Genomic DNA, 19,562 nt, shown 5'->3' on the forward strand with positions numbered 1-19,562 from the left:
ATTGGCTTGTACCTGTACTTTGCTCAATGACAATAAAGTTGAATCTAATCTAAATACCGGTGTACAGGAAGCTGCAAACCGCATCATGGGCTGTGGTGAGAGAGAAAAAAGTATAGTAGGAAAGAAAAGGTTGCTATTTGTGATAGAATTTAGATAAAGTTAATGATAACCCTAGATAACACATAGTGTTATCCAATGTTTCTGTTTTCACTTTTGTTTATGTATTGGCATTTGCAGCATACAGCAACTGACTTTTGGGCCACTGCAATTAATTGCATGACCTGAAGGGAAACTGTTTTTGTTTGCAGCTCTACTTAGTAGTGGACTAAAAAATTTCTGGGCCTTCCTGACTGAAATTTGACAGAATTTTAAACGCATTTGGGAAATACTACATAACTTGTAACAACTCAATCAGTGGGGAAATCTCCTGTTACAGGTATTTGCAATATGGTTGTCACCTTAAGTGTTTGTGGAACCACTTCTTCACAGCTGGCTTATTATCCTTGGGGTCAATTTGACCCCATTCAATGTTTAACGTCTCTAAAAACATGATTGACATCTTTTTTTCGCTTTCGCTTTCATGACTTTTCCTAATACAATAGGGACAACTGATAACTAAAACAGAATGTCTACAGAATATTGGAACATATCATCATGTTAATTTTATGTTTCCCCAGTGCTCCTTGGGGTAATTTTTTTTATAAACACAACAAATATCAACATTTTACACACATTTGTTTTGGTTGTTTGGGGTGATATCAAGGTCACTATAACACATTCTATACCTATAATTATAATCTACAAAATCTCCCTCTGCTTTAGCGCCCTAACATAACATAACCATACCTGTAGTACTGCCAGAACCACTGATAGTTCACACAACATGGAGGAGGGGGAAAATGTCTTTCCCATGAAAACTTTGATATATTCTGTACTTTTTCTGAACTTTAATATTTTCCAAATATTCATATTTTCCTGCGAATGGAAAATATGAATCATGTTAAGACATTGATTGTTCTCACAACATAGGGTTTAAATTGCTGGGGTCAAATTGACCCCAAGGATAAAATATGTTATTCAAGTATTAAAGTAAAGTAAATTTGAGGATAACAGGAGGGCTATGGAGTTTTATCAACACAGACTAATTTTCAGTTTTCAATTGTAGCACATTCAACACTTGTGGCTCGACATGATTGCTACCACACTTTTGGTTGTGAAGGAGTTGCTTGTTGTTTGAGTTTTTTGGGGAAATCTAAAAATGAAATAAAATATAGGCAGTCCCCCGGTAAGTAACATGTTTCAATCCGTCTGACTGTAATTCACATAGGTGCACAGTGGGCTGTCAGATCATGAGTACGAACCATTGTATGTAACTTGATTTCTTATAATAATAGGCTTTGCGTAGTTTGTTATGGTATGGGATGTGAGTAAGTGGGGTGTTTGTAACTCGGGGACTGCCTGTGTAAACCCTGTATGGGTGAATCAATTTTCTGTTCCCATCTCACAGATTAAGAATGAAAGGCACCAGAACTCCTCTGGCCTCAGCAGGAGCAGGTAGCACCTCCGGCAGGAAGCCCTCCTGATCCTCCCCCACCTTGAACTGCAGGGTCTGGCTCCTGTTAACACAATAGATACGTTCACCAAGCACTGCACAGCGGAATGGCAGTGGGTTGTCCAATGGGAAGGACATGCTACCGTGCCAAACCTTCACCACTGTGTTGTACTTGAACACACTAACTGTGGCATGCTCACGGTCCACATCAAAACGATAGATGAAGCTGCGATGTGCAACCATATCTGTGGATCTGCTCCTGCTCTCATTGAAGGGACACTCCTCCCACTCATCCCGGCGGGTGTCATAGCGCAGTAGGCGGTAGAAGAGTGACCCTCCAGACACAAACAGATCCCCATTGCAAGATGTTGCTTCATGTGCCACAGCTAAGGAGCCCTTTGGCAGCATGGCCACGGGGCTCCACCTGTCTATGCGTGGATCATACCTTTCTACAGTAAACAGACACTCCCCCCCAATGGCGTATAGGTAGCCATCCATGGAGACCAGTTTGAGCTGGGAGCGTGGCTGAGACAAGGACCGAATCTGGCTCCAGAGGCTGGTGAGAGGGTTATAGCAGAAGACCAAGGCTGACATCTTGGAGCAACCATCTACATGTGTGCTGATCCCACCCGCCACAAAGATATAGTTATACATGGTGCAGATTCCTGCGCCTTTAGCTGGGATCTCCTCTGGCAGAATGGTCAGGACCTCCCACTTGTTCCGTTCCTGGACACAAGAGATGAACCACAGTGTAAATATAATCAACACCTCCTCCAAAAAAGGGCTGCATTCTTGTAAGCAATTTAACAGGTTCCAATCCGGTCTACAGTTTTGTTTTCCACAAACACGTAAAGCCAATCCGAGCCAAGCTGAAGTAAGCTTACATTACATTACATTACGGTTATTTAGCAGACGCTTTTATCCAAAGTGACTTACAATAAGTGTGTTCAACAAAGGTAGACCTCAGTTCTTTAACCCTGCTTTGGGCCGAAGTGTGCTGGTCTTCACCCTCTGTTTGGCTCTAACGTTGCATCATCACAAGGGAAGCACGTAGCTGTCCTGTTTGAAAGACTTCACAGCTTATCTCTAAAAATACTTTTGAACTCTATTTTAACTTTAAAAACAGTGGAACCCCTGAACCGAATTTGAAAGAATGTCAGGCACTCTTTTTCATTTTGTCTGAAGACCAAATTTTGAAGACCAAAAAGATTTTGAGAGCTCAGTTTGTACTGTGAAATCAATTTCTCTAATGTTTTCAAACTAATATGAGCCAGTCTTTCATTCGGCATGCTAATAATCCATGATGTAGTTTCTACTTATCTTCAGTTTAATTGGTAGCTCTGCTGAAACAGACCACGTCGAATATTCCTTGGTACAGCTTGGTGGACTCTCGTTGTGCTGAACAGCAGAGTGAAACATCCAGATTTAGAAAAGCTATAAGTACTGTAATATAATGTGTATTTTAGTGTCAATCCACAATTAAACAGTCAATGGCTTGTGCAACTACGTGAAACATTAACAACATTTTGCGGAAACGGTGTCACTGCTCTTTTCTCTTTCCATGGTCCTTTTGATTTTAATTTGTATATGAGGGAAAATTTACTGATTATTTGATAAAGCTTTATCTGTTATTGCTTTCCTTTATACGACATTGACTTGAGTGGACGTCAGGGCTGGTTTGTTGCAGTTCTACATTGCTTGGGTAGGATTCACTAGTGAGTCCTTCCATGAGGGCAGATTAGTTCAGATCAGTTTAAATCCTGATTTAATGCACGCATACTAATTACATTTAAAACTCTTTCTTGGTTAACATTAGTCAACTGGGACATGAGTCAAAGTCGGAAAGGAAATAAACAGGACTGCACAATATGGAGAAAAACTGCAATGTGCAATACTCTATACGTTTTGAAAACAGCTGCACATTTGCATGAGCATCAGATGCTTGTTTTTATATTTTAGATGCTTGATTTTACATCTATTTGTTGTGCTCCTCCCCCCTGTGATGTGCATATTACATAATTGGCTTATCATGATAACGCTGAAATTGCGATGCAACATTCTGCCCAAGGAATGAATGATAACCTAAATACCAAATGCTTATGTTTTTATAAAGTAAAGATGATCAAACGTTATCTTTTTAATGTTTATTGATTACCATCAGACATTGCTATTTCCCACAACTTCTATTTATTCAACTATTTTGTTGGGTTTGGGCTTGACCTGGAGAGGGTGCACCATCACCATCTATTGTATGTACATATCTTGACCTGTGTCAGGTGAGGGAAAAGGAAGAGTACTGAGAGGAATTCTAAGATGCAGATGCAGAGTACAGGATGGTTGTAGGGTGACCTGTTAATAAATCTTAGCCACTCACTACTTAGATTTCTTAAAAATAACCTACTACACAACATATTTTAGTTAATTTGTTTTATTTGACTATTTCGTGATTTCATGTTTCAGCAAGACTGTTTCAGATTTTGGATTACAATATTTTCTGATTATTTCCCGTCCTGCTTTGTCTTTGGTTCCTATACTGATTTTGGGAATTGTTTTTCCCACCAGTGCCACTTCAGTGCAGAAGATTCCACTAGTTGTTGTCCTGCTGTTGTCCACCCAGAGGTGGACAACAGCTTTTTTTTTTTTTTTTTTAGAAATAACTCACAAACCAAGGACATCAATATTGTTAACAATAGGTTCTGGGCCCATAAAGACAGTCAACTAAACAGAACTTAACTGAAAGACATAGTGCATACAAACTGACTTTACCAACTCCACACACATGGGGTTTATAAACATGTGGCCATCACGCCATTTACATAAAGACGGGAAGACGTACACATACACAATCGCCCATTAAGCTGGAATAAAAAATCATTTCAACCTTATGGGCGACTATGTATTAACAAATTACAACCCACAAGACAATCCACAACTCAGCTCATATAAACATAACAAATTAAATAAAATAATGTACCAGAATGAAGTCTAAATAATCCTCTTAGTCATGGTGAACCAGCCTTATTTTGCTATTTGTTTTTTAGAAGCATACAATTGTAGGATATTTTGGAGATAACTTTTTATACAGAAAGAGGGGGAAGAGGAGAGAGAGAGATAGAGAGAAAGAAGGAAAGCTGCACAATCAATGGTATTGATGTTGCCAAACTTTAAACGTAGACCCTGGGGTAGAATACAAGTAGATTGACATTGCAATGAATGTGAACCAGTCCTATTAGTCAGTGGTGCAGCTCTGGCTCAAACGTTGGGTACGAATCTATGGTAAAACCCTGCCATGCCAATAAAAGATCTAAGCCGCTTCCTGGTATGTGACAGGGCACATGATTCTATTGCATGAATCATTACCCCATTGCCAATAATGAAACCCAGGTACTCTGTCTCTGTTCTGGCAAGAACACACTTGGCTGGATTGATGGTAAGGCCTGCCAGCATCAGAGCCACTTTGTCAGGATATGTTTGTGATCGCGCTGTTTTGTTTTGTGTTCTCCTCTCTCTTGTCTCCTGCCTGTTTCTCCCTACCTGTGTTGTTGTCCTTGGCTGGGTCGGGCTGTCTGGTTCCTGTTCCCACCATCTCATTCCACACATCTGATGCCCCTCATTCAGTACTCATCAGCTCCAGGTCATCCAACCGTTCTTCGCCAGATATTTCCATAATCACTCACCCTCGGCTTCCGGCCTCTGTGTCTCCAGCCACAGTTACCCGTCCTGTGTGCTTCGTACTGGTTGGACTACCAAATGAACCTCTGTTATTTATCTAATCATCTGTTCTGGTGTTTGTGTCCGCATCCTTGGGTCCCCTATTAAAATTACGTGATCATAGATTACAACACACTTCCTCTTTGAGAGACTCTAGGACGTGCTCTGGTATCCTATAACTCATATGTTCACACTTTCATCGCTTTACAACACAATATCATGCGCCACCAGATTTGTGCGACCTGGAGATTCTTGAAATGTTTCAGGATTATTGAAACTTTGTACCTGACGTCGCTGCTCTTCTGACAGGTGGCTCAGATCAAGGCCACAGGGTGTTCGGGAAGGAAAGTAGTGGTCATCAACCTCTTCTTCTTCCTCCATGCTCCTAATCATCAGCACTCCTGGTACCCTCTCTGGCCATGGGACCCACTCTTTGAGAAGGTTTACATGCAGGACCTTGGGTGCCCTGGGAGGGAAACTTTGTAGGTCCATGCTTCTTTTGCAACTCAAAAGGCCCCTGCCATTTTGCCAACAACTTGCTCTCAGCAGTGGTACGCATGGCCAGAACCTTCTGACCAGGAGTGAAATTCCTCTGCCAAGCTGACCAATCATACCAGGTTTTTTGATATTTCTGAGACTCTCACTTATTCTCTGTAATCTCTCCCTCATCTGCATGCCATCAGGAAATACATCAATAGTTTCTGCTGCTCCTGGATCCTCATCCCAAGTTTCCATGATGTGATTCAGTCGAGTCCCCCTGTGGACCAAGAAAGTGGACTGGTAGATGTTTACCTCCAGGGCACTGCCAAGGTGCCAGTGAGCAAGGCACCAAACCCCCAAAGAGCAGTTGGGGCGTCGCTGCCCTGCACCCCCTCTGTAAGCATGTGTTTGTGTGTGTGATGTGTAAGAGGGGGTGCAAGACCATTTTTAATTTCATGGGATTTCATTGGGAATTGCATGTAACATGACAATAAAGAATCTTAATCTTAATTCGAAAGGGGAAAAACCTGTTGAGGCCTGTAGCACTTCCCTGTATGCAAAAATGCAAATCACTGATCCCAGGCAGAACCAGTCTCATTCACAAACTTCCTAAGCATCTGCTGAAGAGTCTGGATCAAATGCTCGGTCAGTTAGAAAACACTTGAAAACAGCTGCACCTGGGAAAAAGCCTAATTTTTTGTTTTTACAGTTTTTTAATGAAAACACCTCTGGATATTTGGTAGCATAATCTGTAGTCACCATCATATTGACCAATTTCCTGCTTTGCTTTTTTTTGACTGGGCCAACAATGTCCATCCCAAGGCGTTCAAAAGGAGTATCAATGATGGGGAGAGGCTGGAGCAGGGCTCTTTTGGGGCGTTTAGCTGCAGATTTGTGGCACTGAGGACAACAATCCTACAGACCTGTGCTACATCTGCCTGTACCAGGCTAGAAAAAGTGACGTTTAATACTAGCAATGATTCTATGTTTCCCTAGGTGGCCAGCCCAGGTAATAGAGGGGCAGGAAATGGAAGGTTTTCAGCAACTCCAAAATTCAACCAAAATTAAATCCAAAATTCAACAGATAAATCCACACCAAACCTTGGCTCGTATGGCTGATTCTCTTCCCACACCTGCTGACCAACTGGGTCAGTGTTGGCCCATGTGTATCTTTTGGTGTGGGCTTACCCACACCTGCTGACCCATTGTGCTGGAACTGTGTCAGTGTTGGCCCATGTGTATCTTTTGTGGACCTCCAGGAAGCGCAGCACCATGCCCGACCTTTTTCCGAGCAGCCACAAACATTGGCCAGGGTGACAGCCTCAGCAGCAGAGCATGGATCATAAATAATCCATAACTGAACCTCTGGAGACAGCAGTCTTAAGTACTGTTCAAGAATTATTATCTCGCCTGTCCTGAATTGTTTTACCCTGAGGTTGGATGCACTTCCCATAAAAATCCTTCAGCCTTACAAAGAAATCCCTTGGGCATTCACCAGGTTCCACCTCCTCTGCATGTAGAGCTCAGGATTGATATAATACTTTCTCAACATAGCTTCTTTTTCTCATTCTCAAGCTAATCACCCATGTGAACACAGGCACTTCTTGCTTTTCCAGTCAGTAGAGGAACAAGATGAAATACCCAGTCAGATTTCGCCACTTACATGCTACTGCAATTCTTTCAAAAGTAATGAGGAAGTGTTCAACATCATCATCATTTCTTAATTTCTCTAGGCAGACATTTTAGGAGATCTTAGACTGACCTGACGCAGCTTTTGTTTGTTGAACTCCTTGTAACCATGAGGCTTGGCCTGTGACGGGTCATCGTCTTCATCAGGAGGTTTAAGAACATCTGGCTCTGCGGAACTGTGTGCTCCTACAGGTGATGAACGGGCCTGCTCCATTTGCAGAACCTGAAAATGGTGCTGCAGGGTTTTTAAAACCCTGCTCCTGGCGTGCCGTTTCTTCCTTTAATTGGGCATCACCGTCTCCTGCTGCCCCATGTAGGCCTGCCGAATACCTTCCAGATCTGTGAGCGTTGGTTCTCTTTTGTTTTTACCCTCTGTCCCTACAGCGACTTCTTCCACTCCTACTTGGCCCTCTCCAGTCTGTGGCTCCGTGTTCTCCAGTCTTGCGCCTCTTCCTCCACGGCACATGGTGAACCAGTAACAAAGAGCAAGGGACAGACAGAACTAATTTATTTAACAAACCAAGGACAATAACTAGTTAACAAAAGTTCTGGGCCCATAAACAAAACTTCACTGAAAGATGTAATGCATACAAACTGAGAGACAAACTGACCTCACCAAACTCCACACATCTGGGGTTTATATCGGGCCTCAGGCAATTTAGACACGGAGGGGAAAACACATATATAAACATATATATATAGACACACACACACACACATATATATATATATATATATATATATATATATATATATACTACATATATATATATATATATACTACATATACATGGCTCTCGAAAAAATCCACCACTCCAAATTTTCCACAAATCAGCATCTCTACGTGAATGGCAGCCATTCCATTCCAGTGTCTGTTGAATTCCAACACAAGCACACCTCATTCTACCTAATGAAGTACTGATGAGGTTATTACCTGAACCAAATCTTATTTAAAGAGAAAGTATAAAAAACACTGGTGTGGCCATCATTACCCTCTTGCAATAGAATCAGCTGGATAGCAAAAACAGTTTTGGCACAGATTTTTATTTTTTATTATTTATTTATTTAGTCTTCCATCAGAATTTGAATTAAAACAGATTCTGCAGCCCACACTTGACAACCATGAGGTGGTGCTATAATATATATATAAATAGTACAAGTAATTGAACTGAACACATAATGGTTTATAACTTGCAAATTCACTGGCAGACTTTCTGGGGAATACCTGCTCTGATTAGAAGAGAGTACAGAGTAAGTACAGTAGAAGAGTACACTTTGGATGGAGCTGCTTGCATTTCTAGAAATATGGCCTAATGTATTGGTAAACCTGACCCATGACAACCCAGAGTTGAGACTAGGAGGCAGAGCTGCAGTCCCACATGCTTCTCTGCGCATCCATTGGAGCCGATACCCCCCAAACCACTGGAAGGGAAGTCACAGATTGTTCCTAACTTCATGAGAGTCGAGTGTGACGGAATGAACACGCAGTATGCCGCTTGTAAGACGTGTTCAATAATTATCAAATACACCACTGAGTCAGGGACAAGTGGTCTCAAGAGGCATACGTGCAAGTTAAATTCGGGGAAAAATCAGCTAAACATCATTTTTAAAACGCAAATTACCATCGGGTGTCACGTCTGACAAACAAAATCGCTCGCATGTGCAGCCAAGATCTCAGACCCTTTGCTATGGTAGAGGGGGGAGTGCAGGTGGGAGACATACTGCCATGTGCACGCTAGAGGCTCACATTTTTTCTGGAATCCCACGGGTCACGGGATTCCCGCGGGACGGGAGTCAACTTTACTATCAATCACGTGATTGGGACGGGACAAGAGTTTTTTCAGTAGGAGTGGGACGGGACAGGATTGAAAATCCACTCTCGTGTCACCCTCTTGTGTAAATCAGCTGCAAATAGAAGAGGAGTTAAGCGCCAGATTAATCTGACACCAGATCTCTGAGAACATTCCTTGTGACACCGGGTCGAGGAAGTGGAGTCACAGCCATTTTCAATTCAGGTCTAATGATCAACCCTAGACCTAAACGCAAGTATAACACAAAAACCTTATTCTTACTCCTACACACCCATCCTGGAAAATGTCACAGCCTGTTCTATTTGTTATTGTGTATCGTCCTCCTGGCCCATATAGCAAATTTCTATCTGACTTCTCAGACTTTGAATCAAAATTAATCCTGTGTACTGATTAAATAATAATAGTTGGTGACTTTAAAATTCATGTCGACGTCATGATAGCCTCAGCACTGCTTTTATTTCATTACTCAACTTCATTGGCTTCTCTCAGAATGTAAATAAACCCACTCACTGCCATTACCACACCCCCGATCTTGTTCTGGCTTATGGCATCAATATAGATCGGTTAGTAGTTTTTTAATATAACCCTATTCTATAAGACCTAATAACCTTTGAATTCACATTATTGGACAAACATATGAACACACCCACAGACACAAGATGCCTGTCTGATAGTGCGATAGTCAAGTCAAGTCAATTTTATTTGTATAGCCCAATATCATACAATGTCTCAAAGGGCTTTACAGACCCACAACATCAGCAAAATTCCCAACCCAGCCCAAAGCTCTCTAGGAGGACAAGGAAAAACTCCATAGAAAACCTTAATGTATCTTAAACCTTGGGAGAGGCAATTCCAAGAGGGATTACCTCTCAACGAGTGGCTGGAGTTGCAATAGGAACTTCTAGTACATTATTTCCTAATGCAAGTCATGCATTAGGAAATAACATACAAGACAAAGACAAGGGAGACGAGACAGGCAGAAAGGGAGGAAGAGATAAAGTTGCAGTCCTATTGTTGAGAGTCTCTCTCCATGGGCAGCAATTCATGCAGGTAGTTGGGTAAAGTGACAATGTTGCAGGCAACTGTGGCAGGGTGGGTATGTAGTGGTCGGGAGGGGTCCGCCCTGGAAAATGGGATGGGGGTGTGGCAGAGGGAGACACAAAGTGCTGATGGTGGAGCAGCTGACCAGAGAGGTGAGCAGCACAGACATGGGATGTAAGATGAGTCAATTAAGGAAGGATGGAGAGGGAAAATCAGTGTGCCCCATCCTCTTAATACACTCACACTGCCACTGACTAAGAGTGAACAGAGTCCATCAAAGCCCTGAACTTAAACCTGGGTTGGCTAATCACTCTCCTGCAAGTAGGAGACTGCCCATTTAGCAGTTATCGAAATGTACTGAAAAGAGGTGCGTCTTTAGGTGGGATTTAAAAATGTCTACGGAGCCTGCCTCTTTAACAAGTGCAGGAAGTGCATTCCAGGGAAAAGGAGTGTGGTACACAAATGTTCTATTTCCAAAAGTCTCTGTCCTGACTTTTGGTAGTAAGGTAGTAAATGGTAATAGGTCAGAAGGATACACAGAAGCTAGGCTTTGAAGTATCTTATATGTAAGAAGAAATACCCTAAAGTCAGCCCTGGCACTGATAGGAAGCCAATGAAGCGACACTAGGACTGGCATGATCTGATCGAATCTGTGAGTTTTGGTTAAGAGTCTTGCTGCAGTATTTTGAACAAGCTGCGGTTTATCAGGGCATAGGAGCTCAAGCCAGAAAAGAGGACATCACAGAAGAAATGACAAGCATCAGCATCTGCTTTGCTAAGGAACGGTCTGATTCTGATTCTAATTCAATATTTCGGCTATGGTAGTAAGCAATTGTCACATTATTAATATGGCTGCTGAGTGTTAGGTCCTCGCCAAATGTTACGCCCAGATTATTCGCCGTTGCAGAGCAATGGGGCCATAGTCAAAATTAACTAGGTGGTTTTTAAATTTAAACTTCTGCTTCTTTGGCCCTGAGATCAGCATTTCAGTTTTATTGACATTAAGAAGCAGAACATTTTTTTGCCATACAGCCTTTAAAAGCTAGAAGACAGGACTCGAAGTTGGAGGTCCCAGAGTGGTCATCAGAGCGGATTTATGGAAACATACAATTAGGTGTCAAACTGACAAACTATGAGAGGAGCAAGAGGGAGCATATAGATTGAGAAGAGTAATGGGCCCAATACAGAACCCTGTGGAACGCCAAACTTTACAGGGTAGCAAGGCAAATTAGTATATCTTAATGAAGCAAAGTGAAACCTATTTGTTAGGTAGGATCTTAAGAAGAAAGTGTGAGACCACAAATGCCAATGTTGTTATCAAGATGATCAAGCAGGATATTATTATCCACAGTGTCAAAGGCTGCACTTTTCAACCTCATCTTCAAACTTTTTTGCCTTGTTTCACTGAACCCTACAGTTTTACCTTTGATAAAAGCGATTTGGCTTGTTGAGCAAATTTGTGTTGTGTGTGTGTGAAATTTTATGTAGTTTATTCGTGTAATATCGCCTTTGGTAAATGCTTTAGAAAAGGAAGCTAGCAAGGTTAGCACAAGGACACAAAAGTGACTAAGTCTTTTTTTTTTCAAAAATAAACTACACATTCTTCACATTGAACCTACGTGAGATATTAAAGGTAATTTATTTTATTTTATTTCCATGACATGCTTTATGCTTGTGGGAGTGCATGACTGGCCTTGAAATGAACTGTGGTCACACTTTTAGTAAAGCAAATTTTACATGACTAACGCTGTAGTGAGTGTGTGACAGAGAGCAAATGGAGCACGAGAGACAGAAAGAGAGCGAAGGAGACAGAGAGAGAGAGAGAGAGAGAGAGAGAGAGAGAGAGAGAGAGAGCAAGAGTGAGAGTGAGAGAGAGAGATATTCTAATTGATAGACAGAGGTTAATTTTATGAAATTGAATTTGATTGAGAAAATGTCCCCACCAGTACTGCCTCATCATTACCACATTCCACAGTAAAAATATGAGCAACAAACATCAGACACCACAATGGTTTCAAGACACAAATTCATATTTTCATGAATTAAAATTACTTCTCAAACCAACAATGTAAGCACAAATTTTATAAGAAAATCCTGGGGTGCAGGATAAAGAAAATTATTAACAAATTATTGTTGTTGTTGTTATTATTAACAAACAATTAGCAATTTCTGCTTTAAAACCATGTATTGTGTAAAATGGAAATATATACATATATCAATAATGAATACAATAAGAGTTATAGGGTCAACATAAGGTGTATAATCAGGATACTGGTTTCGACAGTCTGTGTTTATTACAAAGGATCGAGAGAGCTAGGAGTCTGGTCACACACAGCAGGAGACCAGGGCCAGGCAAGATGGACAATAACTTCACAAGGTGCATAGTAATTTCATGACCTCATCTCAATCTTCTATATAAGTCAATCCAACAAACAATTCTAGGAGTCATTTCGTTAAAAGAACTCCCATGTACATTGTGTGCTTTGCATGCAGCTACGTATTATAGACTGAAGGTATGTTTTGATTCTGGTATGCCTTGTGTTAGGAATTCACGTTACTCTATGCTTCGCGACTAGTGAAATTTGTTTAACTATTAGACTTTCAAACATCCAAATGTTAAATAAATTGATAATTGTTAACTTTGATTTAATTCTGATTATCCTTTGTGCGATTATTTTAGTATTTTCTAGAGGACTTATATTTCCACGTTTACCTTGTGAAGGGATTAGTCCTTTGGTTAATTTGAATTGCAGTAACTGTGATGCACAGCAATCTGAATTAATTCAAACCTAATCATCGAGATAATCATAACTGAGCGGGACTGACATAGAGGAAAGAATTAGAATTAATCTCATATTTGTGGGTTTAATTTATCAAACAAACTTGTTGTTAAGAAGATAGCCTATTTAACACACATGTAAAATATATACAATCATGTCACTGAGTTAATAGGAATGTTACGTCAATCAGTTTTACATTATCCAAACCGATACCGTTGGATTTCTTGTAACCTGGCCAGTGGTAATTGTCAAGCGATATGAGGACGCCCGGTTCGAACAAATAATCTAGCCTTAGTGTAATTAAGACCGTATACTCAATGCCAAATTTGTGAATTCCCATGCTGTTATAACGATTAGAAACTTAAAACTTCTTATTCTATGTAGAGATTTGGCGATCTATTTTCAGAATCAACCGATGAGAGACCAAATTATCACTAGCAATGAATACTTTTATCTAATGGAGTCAGATAAACGAGAATATTACAATACAATACAAAAATACTATAACAATTCACAGTGCCAATTTGGAGATTTAACCACGCCTTCCCCGCAGCATTAGCTACCGTCATTAGGACTAGGGCCGGACCTCCGGGTTTTATAATTGAAAAGGTGCTATGGTCAATAGACTTTGGTTCAGTGTAAAACTTTGGGCCTTAGTGAGGCATAGAAGACTTCCTTCACTAATATTCTGTGAACTTGGTGATGATAGCAGCCCATCCTCTCTTCTTGGAAATGTAAAATTAGATTTGACCTGATCTGGCCCTTTCTGAATAGACACTTCCCTATTAGCTATTAAGACCAATTTCTGTACAGATCTAGCTTTTGTTATGCAAATCTATTCATTTTAAAGAATTGGATTTGTCTTGTGTAATGTTATACAACCTAAACCTATTAAAAAATATTTGATATGAAATACATTCATTCCTAGTTATTTTTAAATTGTATTTGTCAGAATAATACATTTTGTTATACAAGATGTTAATGGTACAAGTGTCTCCTTTCATATTTAGATTTTCTGTGTTTCTGTGACATTTATATGTACAGTTAAATACAAAACAAATGTACAAAAAAATAGGGCCAGCATTTCCCATTACCGCAAAATGAGTTCTACTTGTTATCTCTACATTCCCAACTCATATCATAAAAATATGTCTGTAAATGTGGCCATACTGTTTTTATGATTGCATCCAATCACTGCAGATTATCCTTATAAACACATCATGTGAAAGACAAGTGCTATATAGAGTGCTTTGATTTTTTCCAACTCATGCTTCATCTACACACCATTATCCATGTTCCTCACTAGTAACCAAATCTCTTCACTTTCAAGAGATTACTCATGCAAGTACAGGTACAAGCCAATGAAATGCGGTTAGCATCCAACCAGAAGTGCAAAAGTGTACTATTATATATACAGAATACAGAATATATACAGAATAAACTATATACACTATATATACTAACTATAATTATAAATGAATAAATATGTAAATAACTAGTGCAAGGAGTCTGATCAGTGCAAAACAGAAAGTTGTGCAAATGGCAGTGGAAGTTAAATGAAAAAGATCAGTGCAAAACAGAAAGTTGTGCAAATGGCAGTGGAGTGCAAGATGATGCTAGTGGGAGGATGATGTTGAGTGGGGGAATGGAGTAGAGTTCAACAGGGTCACCGCCTCATAGAAGAAACTTCCTGAGCCTGCTGGTGCGAGAGCGGAGGCTTCTGTAACGCCTGCCGGACGGGAGGAGGGTGAAAAGTTTATTATTGTGGTGGGATGAGTCTTTTATAATGTTACTGGTTTTGCCCAGACAGCGTCGACGGTAGATCTGTTCGATGCTGTCCAGCTGTGTACCGGTGATCCTTTGGGCGGTTTTCACCACTCGCTGGAGTGCTTTCCGGTCTGATGCAGAGCAGTTGCCATACCATACTGTGATTCAGTTTGTGAGAATGCTCTCAATGGTACAGCGGTAGAAGTTCACCAGGATCCTGGGACAAAGGTGAGCTCCGAAGAAAGTAGAGGCGCTGTTGCGCCTTTTTAACCAGGGTGGAGGAGTTTATGGACCAGGTAAGATCATCCGAGATGTGGATGCCAAGGAACTTGAAGCTGGGCACACGCTCCACTGCAGCTCCGTTGATGGAGATGGGGGTGTGTGCATGGCTCCCAGCCCGCCTGAAGTCCGTGATGATCTCCTTGGTTTTCTTGGTGTTGAATGCCAGGTTGTTGTTAGCACACCACGTGGTCAGGTGCCGTACTTCCTCCCTGTAGGCCGTCTCATCGTCGCCTCTGATCAGGCCTATCACCGTCTGCGAACTTAATTATGGAATTGGAACCATAGATAGGAGCGCAGTCATGGGTGAATAGGGAGTAAAGGAGAGGGCTCAGCATGCAGCCTTGTGGCACGCCGGTGTTGAGGGTGATAGTGGAGGAGGAGAGGTTGTCTATCTTAACAGACTGGGGTCTGTCAGATTGAAAGTTGATGCAAAACTTCAATATGAATGTTTGTTTACTTGTATTTTTATTCATCAATTTTGTGATACAAGATGGTAAATCTAATGCAACAACCGTCTGCTTTCATTTTTACCTTTGCTTTGTTTCAGTAATGTGTATATTGTAAAGTTATAAACATTAAAATAAGTGAAAAACATAGGCAGGATTTGCCCATTAATGCACAATGAGGTGTAGTTTACACATTCCCAGTGAGCAAGCATGAACTCATATCATTAAATATTAGTCTGTTTTGTATCCAATCACTGCAGATTGTCCTTATAAATGTGTTTTGGGAAATACAAATGCTGTGTAGAATGCATTGGTGTTTTCCAAAAGATGGAAAGCAGCAAACATAACTCACTTTTAAATAGAATTAGCTAATTTGTTTTATTAATTTATTAATAGAGATGGAGGGATTTAGCACCTAAATTGTGAAAAAGTGAAATTAACGGTTGTGTCGGTATGTTAAAAAGGCCACAGTAAAAAGCTGTAAGCTGCAGAATATTTTTAAATGTTGTTTATTTAGTTGTAAATTACTGAACAAAACAAAATTAAAACATTTTAAAAATATGTCAAAATAACTGTCTATCCGTAATACTGGTAGATTGCCGTATTTTTCCTAGTTAAGCACAGTCAAAGAAAAAATGTATTTCAGGCAAATTTACAGTAAAGAAACGTTAATATAGGTATATAATGAGAGAAATCACCCAGCAGGCCTTGCAGACATCAGACTTTATCCTGCACATGTCTCATGTTCCTGTTATTATACTGCTAACCCCGTGAACTGCTTACCCCGTATCAGCCTGATCACTACCTGGGATCTTCTAGCAGGTCCCTTCTTATGTTCCAGAATCGCAACTAGTGAGCAAAGGTGACCGGTCCTTTGCTGTGTGGGCCCCTCGGCTTTGGAACTCCCTCCCTGGAGATCATAGGGCAGGCAAACTCGGCGTCCTCTTTTAAATGTCCTTCTAAGACTCACTTGTTTTTGTCTTTTTCCTCGCTCTTGGTTGTTGTTGTTTTTATATTTTTTTTCTTTCAAAGTTCTATTTGTTGAAACACATATAAAAGAAGCCACTTGATAATACAAAGTTGAATTAAAAATGACAAGGTTTTAAATGATAATGAAATGTCAAGTAGAAGAAGCATGCCCAGGCCTTAATTGTCCAAAATCGTATCCATGTGTATGTGTGTCCAGGGTAGAAACGTCAAAATTATAACTGCAATACTTTAATTAGACTGCGCGACTGTCACTGTCTGAGTTTGCCTTAGAAGAGACATTTTAAGGTTTTGAGGTTTGATGAACCATGAACACATTATATATATACCATGAACACATTATATATATATATATATATACACACACACACACACACACAGGTTTCATGGTTTCCGAGCATTGACAGCTCTCTTTAAGTCACACCACAGATTTTCAATAATATTCAGGTCTGGGGACTGAGATGGCCATTCCAGAACGTTGTACTTGTTCCTCTGCATGAATGCCTTAGTAGATTTTGAGCAGTGTTTAGGGTCGTTGTCTTGTTGAAAGATCCAGCCCCGGCGCAGCTTCAGCTTTGTCACTGATTCCTGGACATTGGTCTCCAGAATCTGCTGATATTGAGTGGAATCCATGCATCCCTCAACTTTAACAAGATTCCCAGTCCCTGCACTGGCCACACAGCCCCACAGCATGATGGAACAACCACCAAATTTTACTGTAGGTAGCAGGTGTTTTTCTTGGAATGCTGTGTTCTTTTTCCTCAATGCATAACGCCCCTTGTTATGCCCAAATAACTCAATTTTAGTTTGAACAAGTCCACAGCACCTTATTCCTTATACAAAATTAAGCTGGCTTGTCCAAATGTGCTTTAGCATACCTCAAGCGGCTCTGTTTGTGATGTGGGCGGAGAAAAGGCTTCCTCTGCATCACTCTCGCATACAGCATCTCCTTGTGTAAAGTGCGCCAAATAGTTGAACGATGCACAATGACTCCATCTGCAGCAAGATGATGTTGTAGGTCTTTGGTGCTGGTCTGTGGGTTGACTCTGACTGTTCTCACCATTCTTCGCTTCTGTTTATCCGAGATTTTTCTTGGTCTGCCACTTCGAGCCTTAACTTGAACTGTGCCTGTGGTCTTCCATTCCTCAATATGTTCCTAACTGTGGAAACAGACAGCTGAAATCTCTGAGACAGCTTTCTGTATCCTTCCCCTAAACCATGATGGTGAACAATCTTTGTTTTCAGGTCATTTGAGAGTATTTCTGAGCCTCCCATGTTGCTACTCTTCAGAGAAGATTCAAAGAGGAGGGAAACTTACAATTGCCTTAAATAACCTTACACCTTAAACCTTAAATACTCTTTCTCATAATTGGATTCACCTGTGTATGGAGGTCAAGGGTCACTGAGCTTACCAAACCAATTTTGAGTTCCAATAATTAATTCTAAAGGTTTTGAAATCAATAAAATGACAACAGTGCCCAAATTTATGCACCTGCCTAATTTTGTTTAAACAATTATTGCACACTTTATGTAAATCCTATAAACTTCATTTCACTTCTCAAATATCACCGTGTTTGTCTCCTATATGATATATTTAACTGATTTTTTTTATCCTAACAACCAATGATTTATAAAGGAAAATCATGAAAATTAACAAGGCTGCCCAAACTTTCGCATCCCACTGTATATATAAATATTTATATATATACATATATACACACACACATATATATATATATATATGTATATACACAGTGTATATGTAAACACTGTTTATATGTGTGTGTGTGTGTGTGTGTGTGTGTGTGTGTGTGTGAGCTCGTCAGAGGCTTGAGAAGTAAGGCAGCATCTACTGGGTTATGAAGTTTCAGGTTAGAGAGCATGTAATATATATACAGTATATATGTATATACTGTGAAGGTTCAGGTTACAGAGCATGTAACCTGCTCTCTAAACTGAACCTTCATAACCCAGTAGATGCTGAGTTACTTCGCACACACACACACACACACACACACACACACACACACACACTTGTAGATGTCGACCTGTAGTCGAAGAATCAGAAAACTCAAGTGCCAATGAACAGTGGTGAGATACCTCTGTATTGATGAGCAAAATGGACGCGCTCATTAGTTCCATTGAACACGTACCTGCTGTAAGCCAAACACTCGGCGGCTCTGCTGGTTGTTCTCCCCGGCTGTGGGGCTCTGAGGCCGGCTGCTGTCGCGGCACCCCGCCCGCTCCACACCGTCGCTCATCTCGGCCACAGCCAACACCTTCGCCCTGCTCATCCTTCTCTTCACGATGCTCTCCCTTTCGCCCGCAGACAGCCGCCCATAAACGGCGGGACTCTGTAGCACCTGCAGGAAATGGTCGCTCATGTACCGATATACTTCCTCCTTCACGCTGTCCAGACCTTTGTTCTTGGCTTTCATTAAGATTTCGTAGCAGTTGTCTGCGCTGATCTCCTGTGACGTGGCCATAACCTGGTGAAGATGACACACACACACACACACACTCACTCACTGCTTATTATTCCCCTTCTTCCTTCCCTCTCTTTGCCTGTGCTTCCTTTTCTTTTGTGTTGGTTTAAGTTGCCTTCACCAGCCTTTTGTCCTCTCAGGCACCACCCGCTCCTCCGCCCCGCTGAGATTTGCAGAGGCGGAGGTATTTGCAGATTCCACGGCGATCTCTTACCTCGTTTCTTCCTTCGCCTCAGCTGTTTTACTGTTTCCCCCTCGGCAGCGGTCCTCTGGTTCTGACCAAGGCTTCACACGGTCAAAACGGTTCTTCCACAGTGTCGCCTGTAGGATGCCCACTACATCCCCACCGAATGAAAAATATAATAAAAATTTAAATTTATTGATTTAAATTAATCTTTTAAGTTGCCAATATTATTCAATGAGCTGTGCTGGCAAAATAATGTTGGTAATTTGTTATGAATTTAAATTCATTTGAATTCATTCAAGTTGTAGTCAAGTTGTATAGCAATTGAATTAAATTAGCTAGAGAA

At 40.8% G+C, this 19,562-nt stretch overlaps 1 protein-coding gene across 1 annotated transcript; it reads right to left on the reverse strand.

Moving 5' to 3' along the window:
* Nucleotides 1-1,501: 1,501 nt before the first annotated feature.
* Nucleotides 1,502-19,032, reverse strand: LOC143014219 (kelch repeat and BTB domain-containing protein 11-like). The gene is made up of 2 exons (XM_076168025.1): nt 18,700-19,032; nt 1,502-2,278 (listed from the first exon to the last, which is right to left on the reverse strand). Exons 1-2 carry the CDS (start codon nt 19,030-19,032, stop codon nt 1,502-1,504), a joined length of 1,110 nt encoding a protein of 369 aa, XP_076024140.1.
* Nucleotides 19,033-19,562: the final 530 nt, after the last annotated feature.

The sequence above is a fragment of the Genypterus blacodes genome, unplaced genomic scaffold (genome assembly GCF_046128005.1).
Source record: "Genypterus blacodes isolate CSIRO-AG114 ecotype Tasmania unplaced genomic scaffold, CSIRO-AGI_Gbla_v1 ptg000185l_1, whole genome shotgun sequence".
In the NCBI taxonomy this organism is placed as follows: domain Eukaryota; kingdom Metazoa; phylum Chordata; class Actinopteri; order Ophidiiformes; family Ophidiidae; genus Genypterus; species Genypterus blacodes.